The sequence below is a fragment of the Pseudogymnoascus verrucosus genome (assembly GCF_001662655.1).
Source record: "Pseudogymnoascus verrucosus strain UAMH 10579 unplaced genomic scaffold scaffold_72, whole genome shotgun sequence".
In the NCBI taxonomy this organism is placed as follows: domain Eukaryota; kingdom Fungi; phylum Ascomycota; class Leotiomycetes; order Thelebolales; family Thelebolaceae; genus Pseudogymnoascus; species Pseudogymnoascus verrucosus.
In genome coordinates this window covers 47,082-65,986 of record NW_017263723.1, presented here as the reverse complement: position 1 = coordinate 65,986, position 18,905 = coordinate 47,082, and the positions used below count along the sequence as shown (strand labels likewise).

At 48.8% G+C, this 18,905-nt stretch overlaps 7 protein-coding genes across 7 annotated transcripts; 4 read left to right on the top strand and 3 right to left on the bottom strand.

The window, feature by feature from the left end:
• The first annotated feature begins 292 nt into the window (after window positions 1-292).
• MRD1 (multiple RNA-binding domain containing protein) lies at window positions 293-4,175 on the top strand. The gene is made up of 3 exons (XM_018279288.2): window positions 293-797; window positions 859-1,659; window positions 1,864-4,175. The coding sequence occupies exons 1-3, from the start codon at window positions 570-572 to the stop codon at window positions 3,358-3,360; spliced, it is 2,526 nt and encodes an 841-aa protein (XP_018125645.1). The 5' UTR covers window positions 293-569; the 3' UTR covers window positions 3,361-4,175.
• A 68-nt stretch (window positions 4,176-4,243) lies between these two features.
• VE01_09880 (uncharacterized protein) lies at window positions 4,244-7,799 on the top strand. Its single transcript, XM_018279287.2, has 4 exons — window positions 4,244-4,412; window positions 4,521-5,578; window positions 5,628-5,840; window positions 5,890-7,799. Exons 2-4 carry the CDS (start codon window positions 5,164-5,166, stop codon window positions 7,260-7,262), a joined length of 2,001 nt encoding a protein of 666 aa, XP_018125644.1. The 5' UTR covers window positions 4,244-4,412; window positions 4,521-5,163; the 3' UTR covers window positions 7,263-7,799.
• A 670-nt stretch (window positions 7,800-8,469) lies between these two features.
• On the bottom strand, window positions 8,470-10,182 carry MCR1 (NADH-cytochrome b5 reductase). Its single transcript, XM_018279286.2, has 3 exons — window positions 10,082-10,182; window positions 9,638-10,028; window positions 8,470-9,586 (listed from the first exon to the last, which is right to left on the bottom strand). Exons 1-3 carry the CDS (start codon window positions 10,127-10,129, stop codon window positions 9,015-9,017), a joined length of 1,011 nt encoding a protein of 336 aa, XP_018125680.1. The 5' UTR covers window positions 10,130-10,182; the 3' UTR covers window positions 8,470-9,014.
• Window positions 10,183-10,393: 211 nt separating this feature from the next.
• VE01_09878 (uncharacterized protein) lies at window positions 10,394-13,076 on the bottom strand. The gene is made up of 5 exons (XM_018279285.2): window positions 12,230-13,076; window positions 11,647-12,081; window positions 11,537-11,598; window positions 11,397-11,484; window positions 10,394-11,346 (listed from the first exon to the last, which is right to left on the bottom strand). Exons 1-5 carry the CDS (start codon window positions 12,713-12,715, stop codon window positions 10,684-10,686), a joined length of 1,734 nt encoding a protein of 577 aa, XP_018125687.2. The 5' UTR covers window positions 12,716-13,076; the 3' UTR covers window positions 10,394-10,683.
• Window positions 12,812-15,966, top strand: VE01_09877 (uncharacterized protein). The gene has a single exon (XM_018279284.2). The coding sequence runs from the start codon at window positions 13,148-13,150 to the stop codon at window positions 15,794-15,796; it is 2,649 nt and encodes an 882-aa protein (XP_018125684.1). The 5' UTR covers window positions 12,812-13,147; the 3' UTR covers window positions 15,797-15,966.
• Window positions 15,828-17,208, bottom strand: VE01_09876 (uncharacterized protein). The gene is made up of 2 exons (XM_018279283.2): window positions 16,794-17,208; window positions 15,828-16,733 (listed from the first exon to the last, which is right to left on the bottom strand). Exons 1-2 carry the CDS (start codon window positions 17,168-17,170, stop codon window positions 16,301-16,303), a joined length of 810 nt encoding a protein of 269 aa, XP_018125685.1. The 5' UTR covers window positions 17,171-17,208; the 3' UTR covers window positions 15,828-16,300.
• VE01_09875 (uncharacterized protein) lies at window positions 17,076-18,725 on the top strand. Its single transcript, XM_018279282.2, has 3 exons — window positions 17,076-17,473; window positions 17,559-17,711; window positions 17,764-18,725. The coding sequence occupies exons 1-3, from the start codon at window positions 17,428-17,430 to the stop codon at window positions 18,660-18,662; spliced, it is 1,098 nt and encodes a 365-aa protein (XP_018125686.1). The 5' UTR covers window positions 17,076-17,427; the 3' UTR covers window positions 18,663-18,725.
• The last annotated feature ends 180 nt before the right edge of the window (window positions 18,726-18,905 follow it).

Below are 18,905 nucleotides of genomic sequence, written 5' to 3'. Positions count from 1 at the left end.
TAGTAGTAGCTTAAGCAAGCTGTCGCGTTTTCGCGTCGGGGTCCAAAAGAGGGGGGTTATATATACCTTGGGGGTCGAAGGAGTATATAAGTTGAAGCTTTTGATGACGCCGGGGGGGAGAGTTTCGGAGTATGGAGAAAGCTAAGAAGAGCAGATACGATCTATCAGGAGCGATGAGCGATGAGCGGATGTATTTTGATTGCGGGCAGCGCTCACAGGCAGGTATTATAAGTGGTAAAACGGACCCAAGACTTTCATCACCCACTTCCGTGACCGCACAGCCAACGGAGGTGTTGCTCTGTCGCTTGGCTCGTGCCCACCGCCTCCCGATCCCGACTAGCGTTTCATGGCGTGGTGTGGAGCCTTGTGGTGGCATTTTCCGTTGGTGGGATTGGAGATTTTAGTGTGATTTTGCTCTGCTACTACTTTTTTGTTTGGTTCTCCTCCTCCTCTTCTTTTTTTCACTACGCAACTTATACCTCCAAAATGTTTTTCTAAATACTATGACTTTACGACGTTCTTCTTTTTCTTTATTATAATAGCTGGGTGTTCTTGTTTTACTTGCAGAGATGGAGTCTTCGAGGATCTTCATCAAGGGTTTGCCGCCCACGATCTCGGAGGAGGAGTTCAGGAAGCACTTCTCCTCCAAGCAGGCCATCACAGATGCGAAGCTGATCCCACATCGGCGCATTGGATATGTCGGGTACAAGACGCCCGAGGATGCCCAGAAGGCCGTGAAGTACTTTAACAAGTCCTTCATTCGCATGTCCAAAATCGGTGTCGAGATGGCAAGAGCTGTACGTCTTCACTTAAAGTCCCCGCTTAAGAGAATTTTTTTACTGATATTTTTCATAACAGATCTCTGACACAACTCTACCCCCGTCAAGGAAGGTACAGAGAGAGACCGAGAGACAGGCCCAGCAGGAGCGACAAGAGCGCGCTGCTGCAAAAGCGGCTGCCATCGCCGACATCCCCTCCCTGAAACGGAAGCGGGCAGAAGCCGATGCTGCCGACCCGAAGCTCCAAGAGTTCCTCGAGGTCATGCAGCCGGGCTCGAAATCAAAAGCGTGGACTTCAAAGGATGGTATCGAGGAGCCGCCGACGAAGATGCAGGCCATCGAACTGCCTGAGGAGGAGAGTGACGAGGAGTACGAGATCGTCCCGAAGAAAGCCCGGAACGCATCACGCGAGCCGAGTCCTGCTAAAGTGGCTGCCCCACTTGCTGTCGCTCCCGTGGCAGAAGTGGTTGATGCCACCGAGTTGGCAGATGAGATACCAGCTATTGGCGCTGCTGAAATGCAGCCCAGTGTTGGACTCGATGCCACTGATGATGATTGGCTTCGGTCTCGGACGAGTCGGCTGTTGGACCTAGTCAAACCTGAGGATATGGTAGTTGACGAAGGCGTCCCTACTGTTTCTAAGGCTGTTCAGGCCACAGAAACAGCGGAACCTTCTGCATCTACTGAAGATGTCGCGATGGAAGACGCTGATAAGCCTATCAGCGACAGCATCGCTGTTGTGCCGGAAGTGGGAAGCTCAACTGATGCTACTATGGACGCAATTCGAGAAAACGGTAGATTGTTCGTGCGAAATCTTCCGTATACAGCCACTGAGGATGAACTCCGAGTTCATTTTGAGAAATATGGCGCGCTTGAAGAGGTATGTATCCCAAATTTTTCATTTTATTTTTACATTCTTCGCTTTCATGATGAATATCCAGATAGGGACAGCTTATGCTACACGCAAGTGATGTCAACTGGTCGGAAATTTTAGTAGATGCTCCGTGTTTTCTGAAAAGCTTTTATCCAAACGTATTTTATTTTAAATATATATCAAGATGCAGTAGCTAATCTCCAGCTGCAGATCCATCTCCCACTGGACGCCTCGGGGGCCAGTAAGGGCTTCGTTCTTGTGCAGTATGAAGATCATGCTGCAGCGGCAGAGGCGTTTCACAATGTTGACGGGGAACCGTTTCAAGGCCGCCTGCTGCATATTCTGCCTGCAGCGGCGAAAAGAGACAAGAAGCTTGATGAATTCGAGATCGCCAAACTTCCCCTCAAGAAGCAAAGGTTAATCAAGAAGAAAGCCGAGGCTACCTCTAGCGCCTTCAACTGGAATTCTCTGTACATGAACCAGGATGCAGTCAACTCCTCGATCGCCGATCGTCTTGGTGTCTCAAAGTCAGAGCTTCTTGATCCTACCTCGGCAGATGCAGGTGTCAAGCAAGCTATTGCGGAGACATCGGTTATTCAAGAAACGAAGGCTTATTTTTCCAATAATAACGTCGACCTGGACGCATTCAAGAAGCGCGAGAGAGGCGATACCACAATTCTGGTGAAAAACTTCACATACGGCACATCAATTGATGAAATAAGGAAGATGTTCGAGGAGTTTGGTTCAGTAATCCGTGTACTGATGCCACCTTCGGGGACAATTGCCATTGTCGAGTTTGCTCAGGCCCCTCAAGCCAGGGCGGCGTTTGCAAGTCTTGCGTACCGTCGTATGAAAGACTCTGTAATTTACCTGGAGAAGGCACCGAAAGACCTGTTCACTCAGCCTGCAAATGTTGAAATTAAGAATGTAACCAACGATGCCAAAAGCACATCGATCGATGCCAAGCTCTCGGTATCCGATCTGCTGGGACCGGAGAGTGCCCAAACTGGTGCGGACACAAGCACTCTTTTCGTTCGCAATCTTAGCTTCAACACCACTTCTGATCGCCTGACGGAGACATTTAAACCCCTAGATGGGTTTATGTCTGCACGGGTCAACACTAAGACAGATCCGAAAAAACCTGGTCAAGTGCTGAGCATGGGTTTCGGATTTTTAGAGTTCAGGAGTAAAGCACAGGCCGCCGCCGCCCTCAAGGTTATGGATGGTCATAGCCTTGATGGTCACAATCTCACAATTAAGGCGTCCCACAGGGGCGTCGATGCTGCAGAGGAGCGAAGGAAGGAAGACCGTGCCAAGAAGTTGGCAGGTAAGCGCACCAAGATTATTGTCAAGAACTTGCCGTTCGAGGCAAGCAAGAAAGACATCAGGACTCTTTTCGGGACCTATGGTCAACTACGGTCGGTTCGGGTGCCTAAGAAATTTGACAACACGGCTCGCGGTTTTGCTTTCGCGGAGTTTGTGACAGCTCGCGAAGCGGAGAATGCCATCGAGGCGTTGAAAGACACTCATTTACTGGGTAGGCGGTTGGTAATCGAGTTTGCGGCTGAGGATGCCGTCGACGCGGAGGAGGAGATCGAGAAGATGCAGAAGAAGGTTGGAAAGCAGGTGAACAAGGTAGCCCTGCAAAACCTGACAGGGGGCGGACGAAAGAGGTTCAATGTGGAAGATGGCGCTGGGGAGGAGTGAGTCCTGTGCTACAAATAAATCAAAATATTGAGCAATCGGATCCGGTTGCGGCCGCCGCACAAATAAAGTTGGTCTGTGATGTTCTTTATGGTGTTCGAAAGAACAAAGCGTTGTGTCGTACAGCTTACAGGCACAGCGGCTGAGTAATATGTGATGAACATACTCGACGCCTTCGGAGCATTGCCCTGAAATGTCGAAGGCGTATGCGTTTCAGAATATTATCCTAGCAGGAAATGCAAAGGTGGGGGGGTCACACGGAAGGCAATCATAAACGGTGATGGCTGTACCTTGACTCGGAATGTGTTTTTGGTCAACCTGTCAACAAAGGCGGTTCGAGAGATATCGGGCGCTGCCTACCATAGTAGTACAGTCTCATGATCGAAATTGTTGCTCATGCCATCAGACGGAACATCCTAGATCCCTCCCGCATCAGTCATCTAATATGACAAGTCTATTGTGAGGCCCTACCTAGTCTCAACCTGCCTGATGAGGAGTGTTTTACGGTGCACCTTTTGGTCTCACATCAGGATTGAGGCTCTGGCTTGTCCTGGCCAAAATAAAATTAGATATTAGAGCACCAATTCATAGAAGGCGTAGACATGAACTGAAACGTTCCCCCTACCTCATGCATGGAAGACTGTTTTCAGATATAATGGCTAATGCGTGTGTATCCTTTATTTGTACTCTATACATATAACATAGAAGCATCCCTCATCCCTTGTTTGTTGCCCCTCAATTATACCCCTTGACTCCCTGCCCTCCAACGTTCCTGATAGGCCGCAATACTACAAGAGGCAGACCAAGGTAAGGGAGCTGACTAATCAATACAACAACCCCCACATTGAAAGATAGACTAACATCATAGCCTTTGAGCACGGTATATTTCTCATTTTGGGTTGAATGTGGAAGTATTTAGACGGGATCGGGATGAGAATATGAGCATTTCCACGTCTTCATCATAGTACTTGCTACGCATATGACGTGCGATCAGTTTACCTTGACTCCAATATGAGTGTCAAACTAGAAACGCGGAGGTGGTCAAAGACAGTAAAGTCAATCCATTGTTTTCTAGATTCGCCGTCGTCTATCATTTAGATCGATCGGAGCATAGACTTCTCCTTGCTTCAACCCCCATTTACTGACATGCATCTGCCCAATAGTCACCTCGGCCACGGCCCTTATTCGCTCTAGGTACAATGCCGCGTGTGCACTGACTGTCCATGTTGTCTGGTATGGGCAGTGCTCAACGGTTCGACGCCGAAAAGGGTCATTCGAGAGGGCACACAACCATAGAGGTTCCCCTTCTCAGCTGTCTCATGCTTCCGCATATTGCTATCTTCTACTGCCCTGTCCAAGTTAGTTTACTTCTCCTTCCCTTCTCTGCTTCCTGAGAGACATGTTTCTCGGGATCACGGGCAGATCTATACCGCATCACCTTCCGATCGATCTTACTTTTTGGCACGGGCGTTCGTGCGGGCTTGCTTTTCTTCTTATAAGCTCGACTGCCGGCTGGCTCGTCATTCTCAATTCCATGGTCGACATTCCCGCTCTTTTAATCTTTTCTTACTGGCCCCAGTGTGCAGACAGCTTCCATTCTCTTTCCCTACTACAGTCGTTACTAGTTACAAGAACCAACCTCCCTCTCTGTCTGCATACACAATAGAGGGGCGTTATACCTTATCGCTCCTTGCGTGGCTGTTCTATTGGCTACGCTGTTGAAGGCACTTCCATCCCTCGTTACTTTGCGTCTCTCACTGGTCAGAATTGACTGACCAGCACAACAAATTGCATTGATTCCATTCAATGGCACAAGGTTGGCATGCACCGGTACAGAACTACACGTCACAACAGATGCCACTACTATCGCCAGTAGAGAATACGGGGCTTCTGTCGCCGTTCTCCATGACTTCCCAAGATACAAAGCATCCAAATACTGCCCAATTCGACACCTACGACGCTGAAAGGATGATGCAACCTAAGCTTGAGGATAACTCGCCGAAGGCTATCTTGCCATACCCCCCATCGCATTCTATCGCCCAACACTCGCGGATGGAGCAAGGCCATTCTAATAGACGAACCAACTCAAGAATTCAACGAGCCAGGCGTTACCGCAGGATAATCACCCAGTCGTCGCAGTACAGGGCATACCGAACGAAGCAGGATCAGCAACAAGATGGTCAGAAGTGGTCTGCGGACTTGGAGGAGGCGTTTCTAGATGGTATTTGGCCCGCCCCGATGATTAGCGGACGTCATGTTAACAATCACAGCTTTCCTTGACGTCCCAATGATGGGTAAACTCATGTTCCAAATCAACGGGAAACCCCACGGGCGCAACCAGTTGATAGCATTATACATGTGGATTGCGTATGAGAAATCGCTGCCACCCAATGTCCGCCCTGATAAAACGAAACGCCGTACCCAGAAGCAGGTCTCCAGTCACATCCAGGTCTTGAAAGGGTACATACGGACTGATCCTGCCTGTAAGTATACTTCGCTTCTTGAGCCCTTTCTCAGGCTAATTAGACCCAGTCCAGCATATATTCCGCTCGGCGGACGAGAAGCCAAAGTGTAGCAACAGGGACATGCTGAACAACGATCCATGCCTCATAGCCCTTGCGAACAATACATTGCCCCACTGGCGTTCAGCACCCTCGCCCATTAGCATGGCATCGATACGGCCCTGCCTGTTTGATCTGTGCATGTCGATTCCGAAATTCAATGGCCATTACGAGCGTCTACACGAGTACTTGGACCCAGAACCACTCGTGTTAAGTCCGACCGGCATTGAAGAATCGCTACCAAACTGGCGCCGACAATTTCCTCAAATCGTACATGGCTCGGCGGCAGCCCGCGGTTTGGGTTGCAGCCTCATCCACGTCGATGTTTCTTTGACTCTGAGATATGCTAGTGCTCCTGCGGAGGCTGAGTTATTGGGTAACTTCGAAATAGCCGTTCCGTCGAATAAAAGCCATTTGAAGTGGCGCAGCGTACAAACCGTACAAAGGCACAAAGACTTGTTCGGCGCTTCTGGGTCGGATCTAATTTCAACCAATAATTCCCCACTCCATGTGGACCGATTCGAGGAGGGCACTGGCGCTATAATGCGTTTGGCATTTCCCGCTCTTCCATGGGCACACGCTCTCGGAAAGATGGACGACTTTCAGGGGCAGTTTGAGGAAAGTCAACGAGGTGGACTATACCATCCAGTTCAAGTGGGAGCTCGCCAATACATTGACCAGATGACCATGTACCAGGAGGTCTTCTCATCGACCGACTACGGCCGCTCTTGGACGAAGAAGGTTATATTGGTTTGGACATTCAACAAGGCCAACCAAGATGAGAGAGGGCTGATTACGTGGCGTCACATCCACACAGCTCCTCTGGGACAGTCATTGTTGTCTCCTCATCCAGACAATAGCCAGGACATGCAAGCTGCAATGGACAATAACTTCAATACCACGGGTCGTGCACCATTACTTTCCATCCAGCCTATATATTACGACTCCGTACCCAATGATCTTATAACACCTTCCAACTCGCCCGCTCAGCCGTCGCCATTTTCTCAATACGGCAATCCAACACACGAGGATATAGTGCCCGAGAACATGACCTTTATGCCTCATAGCACTCAACAAAGTGATGGGGCCATTGCAGAGCAAGCTCTACATATGAACTACATGGTCGACAGCGACCCCGCCAACCTCCACGGCTTCGAGCAAAACGCTAATATGTGGCAAACTCATCCCAACCTACAACGTTTTGAAAACGATGGCTACCTATCATCATACAGTACTCCTATTCCCACTGGTGATATTGCCCAAGATTTCAAAGTAAATTGGCGAGAACCTCAAGATTTGGATTGGTGGCATCGGTCATGCGTGCAGCCACGCCTTCAAAATTGACCATTATCACACGGCACTTTTAATAAATGACGAGTGACAGCTTGCACACCGAGCTATGCCTTCAAATTCCCTTCGTACTTTGTGCTCCAGCGACTAATGGAAGCACACGCTGGACGACCTTATCCCGTTTCTCATCTCAATTCGTTTCTCATTTGCCAGCATGCTAGCACCGATACCCTTTTTTAAGTTGCAAGAAGATAATTTCTATTCTTTTCCTGGCCTTCCATAATATGTTTAATCTCCCACGGAGGCTCTGTCTTGGTTTAAAGGCCCTAATTCCTGTCACTTTCTCGGGGCGCCTTGGGGTGTAAGGCGGTTGGATAATGGGCCGGGGGTTATTATGGCGTTGGCGTATGCCTGGTTCCTTTTTATGATGGAGATGTTGCCAATCACTCTATTTGGGTAGAAGGTAGATGGCACATATATCAAGCATAGATTGAGCGCATTATGTTCCATATGGTTCGCTCTGGTAGCATAAAATACTTTATTATATTCTCCCACAGCTCTGTCATATGTACAGCTAATATCATAAATGGGCCTCTTTTTAATTCAAATATCATAAATAGGCCTCTTTTTAATATAATATTAGGAATAGGCCTCTTTTTTTTCTCATCATACATGTGCCTGATTATTCTACTAGTCATATGACCAAGCATCACCTAACTTTGATTTTCCAGCGCTAATTGAAGTTGCTAATTTAAATATATGCTATAAGATAGCTGATTATATTTCTAGATATCTCCTGCTCATTGCTTTAGATTTATGCAACTGTAATAAGACGATTAATAGCTACACTCTTAGAATGATGTTAAGTGAGATATTTAACCTAGCTATTTCCCTTAAAGTTATAGTAGATAGATAGAGGACAAGCATAATGACGTAACTTAGTAATTAATGTAATAGGGCCCTTTAATTATAATTTTAAGGTAATATAACGTATCTAAAGATAGTTAGTATATCCTATGTTTACTATAATGTTTACTATACCTTAAATTCATAGTATAGTATATCTTCCTCCTATTCTTCTTAGTCTTTAACAGTCTTACATTTTAAGACAAATCTCATTAGCTTTAAGGTCTTAGTCTAGTACGATTACCTGTTGTCTTTAAGAGTAGCTATAATAGATAGCTTAGCTTCTTTCATTAAAGGGAAAACATTACCTATTACTAGAGTAGACATTATACTAGTAAGGATATAGTAATATATAGCTAGGAATACTTAAATATAAAATGTAAATAGAGGCAGTTAGAGTTTTTACTCGCGTAATATGATATAGGCAGTGAGCGATAAGAAAAAAAGAGGCCCATTCCTGATAGTATATTAAAAAGAGGCCTACTTATGATATTTGAATTAAAAAGAGGCCCATTTATGATATTAGCTGTTATATGTATTGTAGCTTTTAAACCAATGGATTAGTAACTCGGGGGAACTCCCACCGTGTATTGAACCCCGTTTCGCCTTTGATCTGGTGAGGTCGTATGCATGGATGAGGACTTGACAGATTGATTGATAGAGATATGTATTCGCTGGCAGCCTGGCACAGCGAACTTCAGCACTCCAGGTGCTCTCATCAGACCACAGTACCGCAGATCATGTTATTGCTCAGCAACATTGAGAGAGGCAGGTGGTGGACAAGTACAATAATGCATCTAATTGCAGAATGGTGTATACCATCGCTAGTAAACGTACATACTATCTATCATTCCATGCAGCGCATATGCGTGTCTCAGTCTAGCCTGCTTTATTCTGGATTTAGAACTTGTAAACCTGGTCCTTGCTGTATCCCAATTCGCTCAGAATACCAGTCAACTCTCCTTGGTCCCTCGGGCTCTTCTTGTCGCCCGAAATAGCCTTGTACATGCCCGGTGGTCCACAGACAAAGACCTTGATGTTCTCGGACTTTGGCTCTGGGAGCACGGTCTTCAGGAGCTCCTTGGTGATGAATCCCTTCTGGAAGTTGGGTGCATCCTTGGGGGGGTTGTCAAGGGTGTAGAAGACGCGGAGACGTTGGGGGTAGGTGTTCTCGAGGTCCTCGAGCTCGCGCTTGAGCAGGATGTCATCCTCGGTCACGTTACCGTAGACGAGGGTCACCTTGGTCTTGTCCTCGGGGTTGTTGAAGATGGCGCGGGTAAGTTGGTACATGGGGGTGATACCAGTTCCTCCGGCTACAAGCGCGATGTGGTCATGCTTGTTGGCGGTCCAGGGGTACTTTGGGATTGGGCCCTTGACGTCAAGACGCTGGTCGGGCTTCATGTCGTGTAGGTGGGTGGACATTGGTCCATTGGCGTATTTCTTAACCAAGAGGGTGAAGTGGCCCCTCTCATCTATTCCGCTGGTTAGAAACGTTATATAATATGAGTGCTATGCAAGCTCACCTTCGTCGCTAACTGGAGTGTATGGGCGGATGACCGGCTTCTCCATCTCTGGTCCCTTATACTTGGTCAAGATGGCAGATGCCACCTTTAAGCCGCTGACATCGTCCTCATCAGGCAGATCGAAAAAGAACTTCTTCGTGTTGTGGTTGACGTTCTCGACCTTTGCCAGCCTCAAGCTGACCCATCCTTGGTCACCACCAGTCAGGGCGTCCTTGGCTGGTCCTCTGACCTTCTCCTCGGCCTTCTGTAAGCCCTCCTTGATCTTGTCTGTGCTTCCCTTTTGGTTGAAATAGAAGTAGCTTCCACCAGCGGCTGCGGCTGCGACGGCAGCATAGACCAGGATGTTCGAGGAACCGCCTGGCGCCGGCTCGGTGGCATAACGACGGTATTGCTGGAGCAGTTGTTAATTGGCTGCTATCGGTCTCGTAAAATTGGGCAACTTACTGATTTTAGCGGCTGCTGAGCGGCCCTGAAGGCCTGGCGTGCAAACATCTTGATATAACAGAGTCAATTGAATGTTTGTGGTTGAATTGACTTTATCAAGTTAAGGCGCAACAGAAAGTTCCTCCGGGATCTCCACCAGAGCTCGGCGACGCTCGGGCCCGGTGACAAAATCGTCATAATTCAGGGCCATAATTGCCAAGTACAAAAACAATGCTTGATCACGTGACATTTTTCCATTATCCTCAAAATCCAAGGCAATTGAACATGGACAAGGGCGATAAGGTATCGATCTATACCTATCACATGAGAATACACGATATGTTTTTAGTAGTATTTTATTTATAAAAAAACAGGATCTGCAGCTGCTTTGCATTATGTGCGGTTTCAGATGGCATATTCCTGCACCTTGGTGCAAGTATGTGTACGTGTGTCAAGCTTATTATTGACAACATTTTTCTGCTGGGGATATGGCCCGTTTCCTAGCCCAACTCTCATCTAAGTGACGCTGGTTATTGTTATGAAGAAACCCATTGTCAATGCACAACACAACAGTTCATGGGCATAGCATAGCCTCTTGCCACCCCTGAACTGGCACCTGCAGCTCACCCGCTGGCAACAGCAGCATAAGTAAACTCTTGGGCTTCTAGTATTCGTAAATATGCCTGGGAGCATTTCCATTTTCCACTAAACCTCCCTAGGCTCTGTCGGAGAGAGTCCAGGGTCTCCTGGGAGCTTTCATTGCCACTTTCTCTCACATCCCATGCAAAGTTGGCACCTGCGGTGTACAAGGTCTCCATGACAAAGGGGCTCACTCGTTCAATGTCGAGGTGATTTGTTGTTTGCGAAACCAGATGGTCTGAAAACTCCTTGATGCTGCTTGAAACCGTTTTCAGCCCATCGACTGCTTGGGTCTGCATTTTGCCTTCTTCTGGAGTGGTAGGCTTATCCCCTGAGACATGGCAGGCATACGGATCGCACAAGGCGCAAAGTGCGCTGAAGCATACGGACATAGGCGTGGAAAAACTTAGGTACTCTTGTGGCATGGCGGCTTGGTGGACCAATATGCGTGCAAGGTCAGAGAGCTCTAGGTAGAGATCTGAAGCCTGTTGGAAGCGCTCCGTCTCTTGCATATCCCGCTCGCTGTGATGGCGAAGTACCTTACCTAGTAGTCGGGATGCCTGGCAAAGGCGAGCAAATGGGCAGAGTGGGTCGGACATAGGTGAAGATACGCTCGGCGGATTCTGAGATGCCATTTGCCCTTCATCCTGATAAAGGTCAGTACATTGAGCAGAAACTTATCAACTAGAAGTATTACCCAAGCCGATGTTGTCGCCGGTAGTGCTGCTGTATCGCGAGGATCTTCGCAAGCCAAAACCCGCCCTTTGCTTCCAATGGAAATCACCCTAGCGTGAGTCATTAGAAATAGTCTAATATACGGAGTGACTGCTTCTATACCTGTCGAGGATAATGACGCCCCACCAAGAGCGCCTCCTCTCTTCCAGCTCTGTCCACGAGGACTGCATCATGTTAGATAGGCATCGAAACCATCGTTGGGAGCTACTTACCACGAGAGGTAGAAGTTGGGGAGCTCGCTCAGAGTCGTGGACGCCAAGAACCTGGCCATATCTAGCACAGGCACCGACGGTCATCCACGCAGCCGGGTATATAGAGTGCCCCAACTCATATAGTGCCACAAGAATATATGCTTGGAGCACCATGAGTGATACTATCCCACTGGCCTCCAAGGAAGATATGAACCGTTTGGCGGCGGCATATATAGGGTTGTATATATTTTCCGGGTCATCCAGGGGATGTTGAGCTATCAATTTCATACAAAGAAAAAGAAGGGCTAAATCTGGTCCGGCTTCCCACATAGGATTGAGCATATTTCTTGTGAGGCGCTTTTTGGATATAATTGGCATCCAAGTATGCACTGTATCAAAGTAGTCTCTGATAACAGTCTGGACAACGGAGCCATCGCCAAGGAGTTCTAGGACTTCCTATAGAGCAGTTAGACAGCTAAATTAACATTGGAACAGTGTTTTTCAGTAATTTCATACGTAGCTACCGTCTTAGATAGCAGATGTAGTCGTACAAATCATATTTCTAGATCTGTCCGTCTAGTAAAACAGGTATATGGTTACTCACTAATGGTATTTCGATCTGGGCACTGGGAGCTTCTATGCGCCCACGGGTGAAACTCTCCGCCTCCAAGAAAGCAATAGCGGGGAACCTATTGTGCACCGGCTGATACGACGGGCTAGGGGTATAAGCAGGCGTGGGTGGCTGTTGAACGCCTGCGCTCAACGTCGATATGGTACTTGCAGGTGTGTGCAGGTAGCTCTGTCCATGACCCGAACCATTCCCAGCAGCAGCACCTAATAGCCGCCCTTCCAGTTCAAGCACCCGTTGTTGTAGGACATTAAAATCGTCAGACGTCGGTGCTGGTGATGCATCGGAATAGTCGCATGCCCTATTCATGCGTTCGCACAGGGAGCAAGCTGGTATCTTTTTATCACATCGACGCTTCTGTCTCCTGCAAGAGAGGCATGCCTGTGATGCTTTTGGGGCAGACAATGTATCGCCATTGTTGCTATTGACATCATGCGTGGCATATACCATGTTTGAGGGCATCCTATTCGTATATCTAGACCATGCGGCCGCACCCACCGTCCTTCAAATATAACGCGGTGGCAAGGTCGGATAGGATTCACACCGGCGCTTTTTGCCCCGGACAATAAGCTACACAGGTTCTCGAAAAATATAAGAGGTTGTAGAGTCTTTTAACGGCCCCGAATGTCTTCATGTCATTCTTGCTGTGACTGTATCTTATCCCAGTGGTAGGGATATGCTTTCACAACTGTCGTCTCATGGCGGGTATGGCGGGCGCTAGCGCCACACTGTGCATGTCTGTACCATGTAGATTTGCGCTTGGACTTGCTCAAGTGGTTGCTGTCGCACCAAGCTGCATATAGAAAAGGTACGATAGACGACGCGCATCGCATCTCCGGATTTATTCACAAAACTCAACTTGCAGCCATCGATGGGCGCAAACGGTATCCCGCCATGGCAGACCGTCCGCGCAGGGACCGAGGGGACAGAGATAGGGTCCGACCTACAGCCCAGCCGCAATCCGCGGTTCCCCGCGAGAGACGAGGGCGCCCCGCCGATTCGAATCCAAGCAGTGCATATGATGGAGCGCAGATCCCGGTTGATTTGCGCTCGATGAACTCAAGATACAGTCTCAATGAGCAATTCGCGTCGTCAAGGCAGGAGTTTCAATTCGGTGATGACGACGAGGATGAACCCGATTCTACAGAACCGACAGCGAACATCCCACCTGCCCCAACTGCCGCCGCCGTCCCAGAAGAGGACGAGGATGAGTCCGACTCTGAGGAATCTACGCCAGACATCCTGTCTGCCCATACCGCTGCTATCGCCGGCCCAGAAGAGGACTCTTTCCAGGACATTTCAGACGCCGAAATACGCCAGCTTCTGCAAGCAAATAGGGACGAGTTCGCGGATCATTATACTATTCTGGGGCTTTCAAGGGACCCCCCTCCCACGGCCACGCAAGTAAAGGCCGCATATCACAGACTCTCCCTTGCATTCCACCCTGACAAACAACCGCACTATCTCAAGGGTTCCGCTGAAAGGCACTTTGCGCGTCTAAGGCTTGCATATGAGACATTATCGGAGCCAAGGAAGAGAGTCATTTATGACATTGAAGGAGAAGAGGGGGTTCAAAATGAGTACGGAGAAGGCGGGGCAATGGGGCCTGGTGGCGAGTCAAGGAAGCAGCTTTCGTCTGTGAAGGCCATGAGTGCGGAAGAATTCAAAAAATGGTTCCTTGGGATTTTGCACCGGAGAGAGCGACGCGCGATTGAAGCTCTTATTGACCACCAATCGAATTTCAAGATCGGCCTCGATGCGTCCGACAATTTCGTAAGGCAGACCAGGGTCGTTCTCAGTGGTGATGTGGAGATTCCACTACCTAACCAACCTCTCCGAGTCGATGAGATTGGTTTCGAGTCCTCATTTACACTTCCACTGCCAAAACTCGGTCGTATTTTTGAGATACCAGTACGGCAGTTATTCCAAGGCCAATCAGTGCGTCTAAATGGAGGAGATGATGAAACAGAGCCTAATGACTGGGCCGATACGTTGAGCCCTTCTGTTCCAAAGTTGACCATTACAGGTGGTGTCTCCGGAGATGTCCAAGATATTGTCGCAGTCTTGCCTCGGCGCGATAATTCGCTCCCACCGTACTTTAATCGTCACTACGCTATAGCTTCCCAACAGATCGGGTTTGGCGTCGCCTTGCATCATACTTTCCCAGAGCTTCTAGGCAATGGTAACGGCAACTCCATCGCGTCCCTGCTTCAAGGGACGGCGTTTCGTCTGGAAACCAGCATGCTTCCTCACCCAGCTTCCACAACACTTGTCTTAGAAAGGCCAGTGTACATCATACCAGATACGACCCCTTTCACTATCTCCGTCACCACCACAGTAAAAGATTCTCTTATTCTTAGGCCTCCGGAGATATTCGTCATCATACAACGGGCTCTAGGAGTACGGGGAAACCCTCGTGGTTATTTTGTTTGGGCATCAGGCGAGAAAGAGTGGCCCGCATCAATTTCCCGGTCACTTGCAGGTGCTGCACCTCTAAACTTGCCATATGCTGTTCGCTGGGTCACTCAAGGCCGTGGCTCTCCTTTAATGAAGCTCGGTGCCGATTGGAATTTTAACGGAGAAGCTACAGGCGTTAATGACGGGTCTGGAACAGCCTCGTCCGGCACTAATGTCTATGTCCAAGCACACACCGAAAGCGTCCATCTCAGTGTGTCTTATTTTTGTGATGTCTTCTCACGATACGATGAACCGCCTGTGCGCTCTCGTATAAGTAACAGCGGTGAGGTCATACCTCAACCCGCAGGGCTTCATGTTGGCAAATCGCGTGGTATTCTCCTCGAAGTTGAGGCCAAGGTTGGATTGCCAGCAATCCTCTCTGCATCAGTAAGTGGCAAGAGGCGCATCGGAACATTCACCTCTGTTGGCCTAAGTGTCGGCGTGGCTCAAAACTTAGGACTCTATTGCAGTTTCTCATGGAGTCGCTTAAAGCAAAACATCAGTTTCCCAGTGGCTCTGATTCCCCTCGAAGAGGTTACCACGAGTGCCATTCTACTTGCTGTCGGCATACCTTGGGCGCTCTACACAACTCTGGAATTCGCGGTCATTCGCCCTCGCATACGACGCAAGCGCCGGCGGCTTTTGAAATCACAGCGCGCAAAGTTAAAGCAGAACATTGCCAAAAAGCGCGAGGAGGCAGAACAGGTTATGTCGCTCCTGAAACCGTCCGTCGAGCACCGCCAGGCACAGGCGCGGCGCTCCGGCGGATTGGTAATATTAAGTGCATCGTATGGCACTAAAGGCACAGATGGCGTCCTGGTGGATGTAACAACCGCCCTCGCATCGCTCGTGGATGCTGATCAGCTCAACATCCCTCGGAGCGTAGACAGGAATAAGCTTACGGGATTTTGGGACCCTGCACCACTGTCGAGTAAGGTGTTAGTGGTGAAATACTTATTTGGCGGAAAGGAGCACTTTGTGGAAGTGGGAGGAGACCAGTCACTGATTATCCCCACTCGAGCTCATGAATGTACCATTATGACGGATTCTGTGAGGCGTGGGTTCGAGTGGGTTGGAGTTGATTAGATATGAAGTGCATGGCGGCGTTGGTGGTCAGGTTGATATTTACTACATATTGCGGTGCGGATTTCATGCTATATACCTTTATATACTGTAGATAACTTGTACATAAGGAATCTCCCTTCAAAAATCTTTCGCTCCTAGATGTTTGTAGAAATCCAACTGACATTGAGCGGAAATTTGTGGCCTGCCACACTAAGGTACCACATACCAGACGGGTACGAGTGCAACTGCCCACACCATGGAAATCTACAGCCAGGAGGCTCGTTGTATCTACTCAATCTATAAATATCTCTTTTATGACCATTAAAGGGCCAGACTTTTTGCAGGTACCATTTTGGAAATCCGTGCAGAAGGGTCGCCCCGCAATACTTGCCAGCCGCATCCCCGTGATATGTTTCGCAGTGGCAGTGCATCATCTTGTAATAAGCAAGCTTGAAGTAACTTTGCGAACACCTTTGGAGCTTGGCCAATGGCCAATGCTGTAGCAATGCAAGCTTTATAGGGTACTCAGCTGTACTTATCGTGCTTGCTTTTCACCTTCACGTCAAGCAATGCCTCGTGGTAATTGCCTTCTCTCCTCGCCCTCTTGAGCTTTCGAACCTCATCATCCTCAAGCTTCCTCCCCACGGCTTCCTCCAGTTCCTTTCGGCTGATCTTCTCCTTGGCCTTGTCTTCCTTGCCTCTCTTCAACTTTGGCTTGAAACGGGCCTGCATGCGTATCCTCAGGGTGGTGTTGAAGCTCACATCGGCCGCATCACCGCGCAGCTGGGGGACTGCTGAGTTCTTGGCTGGAGCAGCTATTGTGATATATAGGTCACGTAAGTTCTGGATTTGGAATGTCTCGGGTGTTGAAGCGGTAGGAAATGCGAGAAAGGATTCAAGGGGCGAGACAGCTTCGGTTTGGGCAGTGAGTATGCCAAGCTTGTCGCAGCTGAGATATCTGTGTTTATAGCAGTCAGTAACATGAAGCTATTTACTAGTATTGACAGGCAAGACGTACCTTCCATGATGCCCCTTGAAGCTGAAGTTCTCCGTGCCAGCGACGCGGTTGGCAACCCATACTTGCCTCACGTCATGCGGTTCGGCGGTGCTTGGATCACCATCTATAATATTCTCCAACGGACTGGCAAACACCTGGCCATTGGTATCGCATGCTATGCATGTAGGAGGTTCTGAGGGCAAGACAAAGACAATCGGCCCTTCAATGTCTGTGGTAGCTTCGGCGCTAACCCAGCTATCATCTGATGCCTGCTCCTCCACAGGACCTGCCGCATCGGTTGTGAGCTCCGTGGATGGCTCGCCGAACTTGGCGGCTGTATCGACGCGTTTGCGCTTCTTGGTCTTTGGGTCACCCTTGAATGATAAGGCTTTTACCATGTTGATGTTGTTCCTGGTGTGGGGTTGGTCACTGAGTGACCGCAGTCTAGAACAGCTTTAGTTGTAGTATGAAGAACGAATGCGGGGTCAAGACTAGCGCCGCTAACCCTCCTCCAACAGCTACCTGCCCCTCTTGGACTGGAATGCGGTGAATTCCGCGATTTGAGAGAGGACTATAAAACTGGCTTCCCAATATATTGCACTTTTGTGTATTATAATATTTGATTTAAGGACTATATTATTTCTATTTTCAAGCAATGGCGCATGCTGCGGTGACTGTTAGCCTTGAGGCCCTCAAAAATGGTACGTGTATGGTCATGTGGTCATGGGAAATGCCTCCACCTGCTGTAGATAAAGGGATGAAGGCTGACACGTTATTGGGATTTAGGAACTGTGCCTTTCTCTACATTAGAAGCTGCCTTTGGTCCAGAGTCACTCGGAATAATTCTTGTCAAAGATGTAGACCCTGCTTTTGTTGAACTACGTCAACGACTATTGTCCTATTCGACTTATCTGGGCAACCTCCCTCCCCAAATTCTAGGTAGAGTGCAAGTTTCATATTGCTGCCTACAGAAGAACTAACTCGTGCATAGAGCAGCTAGAAGATGCAACTGCCAAGTACCTTACCGGGTGGTCTTTGGGCAAGGAGACGTTAAAAAACGGCCAGGTCGACACGTTGAAGGGGTCATATTATGCCAACTGCGCTTTTTATATGAACCCAGAGCTGGAATGTGCGGAGAGCACTGCCGAATTCTCCTTGGAGAATTTCCCCGAATACCTGAGCCCAAATGTCTGGCCATCTGAGGGTGTTCTCCCTGGATTTCGCCCGACATTTGAAGAGCTTTGTCGAGTGATAATCGATACCGCAGTTCTGGTCGCACGTGCATGTGACCAGTATGCGGAGCAGAAAATAGACGGTTATACGAAGGGGTATTTGGAGCACGTCGTTCGAACCTCAACTACGACGAAGGCCCGACTGTTGCACTATTACCCATCTCCTCCCGTCGCCTCTGACGGGGCCCAGGGTGCTGTTCTTGACGATGACTGGTGTGCTACACATGTTGACCATGGATGTCTTACCGGCCTTACCAGCGCTATGTTCGTGGACGAAACAGCCACGAGGGCGTTGATTCAAGGTCATAACGCAACTGATACTCATCTCCCAGCACTGCCGGAGCTGCCAAGTTCACCAGACCCACAAGCGGGACTATATATCCAGTCTCGAAATGGTGAGACAGTGCAAGTTAAGATCCCCCGGGACTGCATTGCTTTCCAGACTGGCGAGGCGCTGGAAAAGATCACGAAAGGGAAGTTTAGGGCTGTGCCTCATTTTGTGAAGGGTGTCGCCCCGAAAGTAGGAGATGGTGACATAGCTCGGAACACACTTGCTGTCTTTACGCAGCCCAGCCTCGACGAGTTGGTGGACACCGAGAAAGGGATTAACTTCGGTGAGTTTGCAAGAGGGGTGGTGGAGAAGAACACTTCCAAATAGCTGTAGTCTTAGTTGTTAGTCGTTAGTCGTTAGTCGCACATATATTCACGGACGTCTTGTTGGTCCTCTTAGCTTTCGTAGTGATAAATTATGCTCGGCAGTGAGACTCCATGATTATTATCAGCACCACAAGCTCCTTCCAACCACCATACGACTCAGCATATGTTGTCTGGGCCACCACGGTGCTCTGGTTTTCGATTATAGCAACGTAGCTTCTTTTTTCTCATTTCACACATGCTTCGA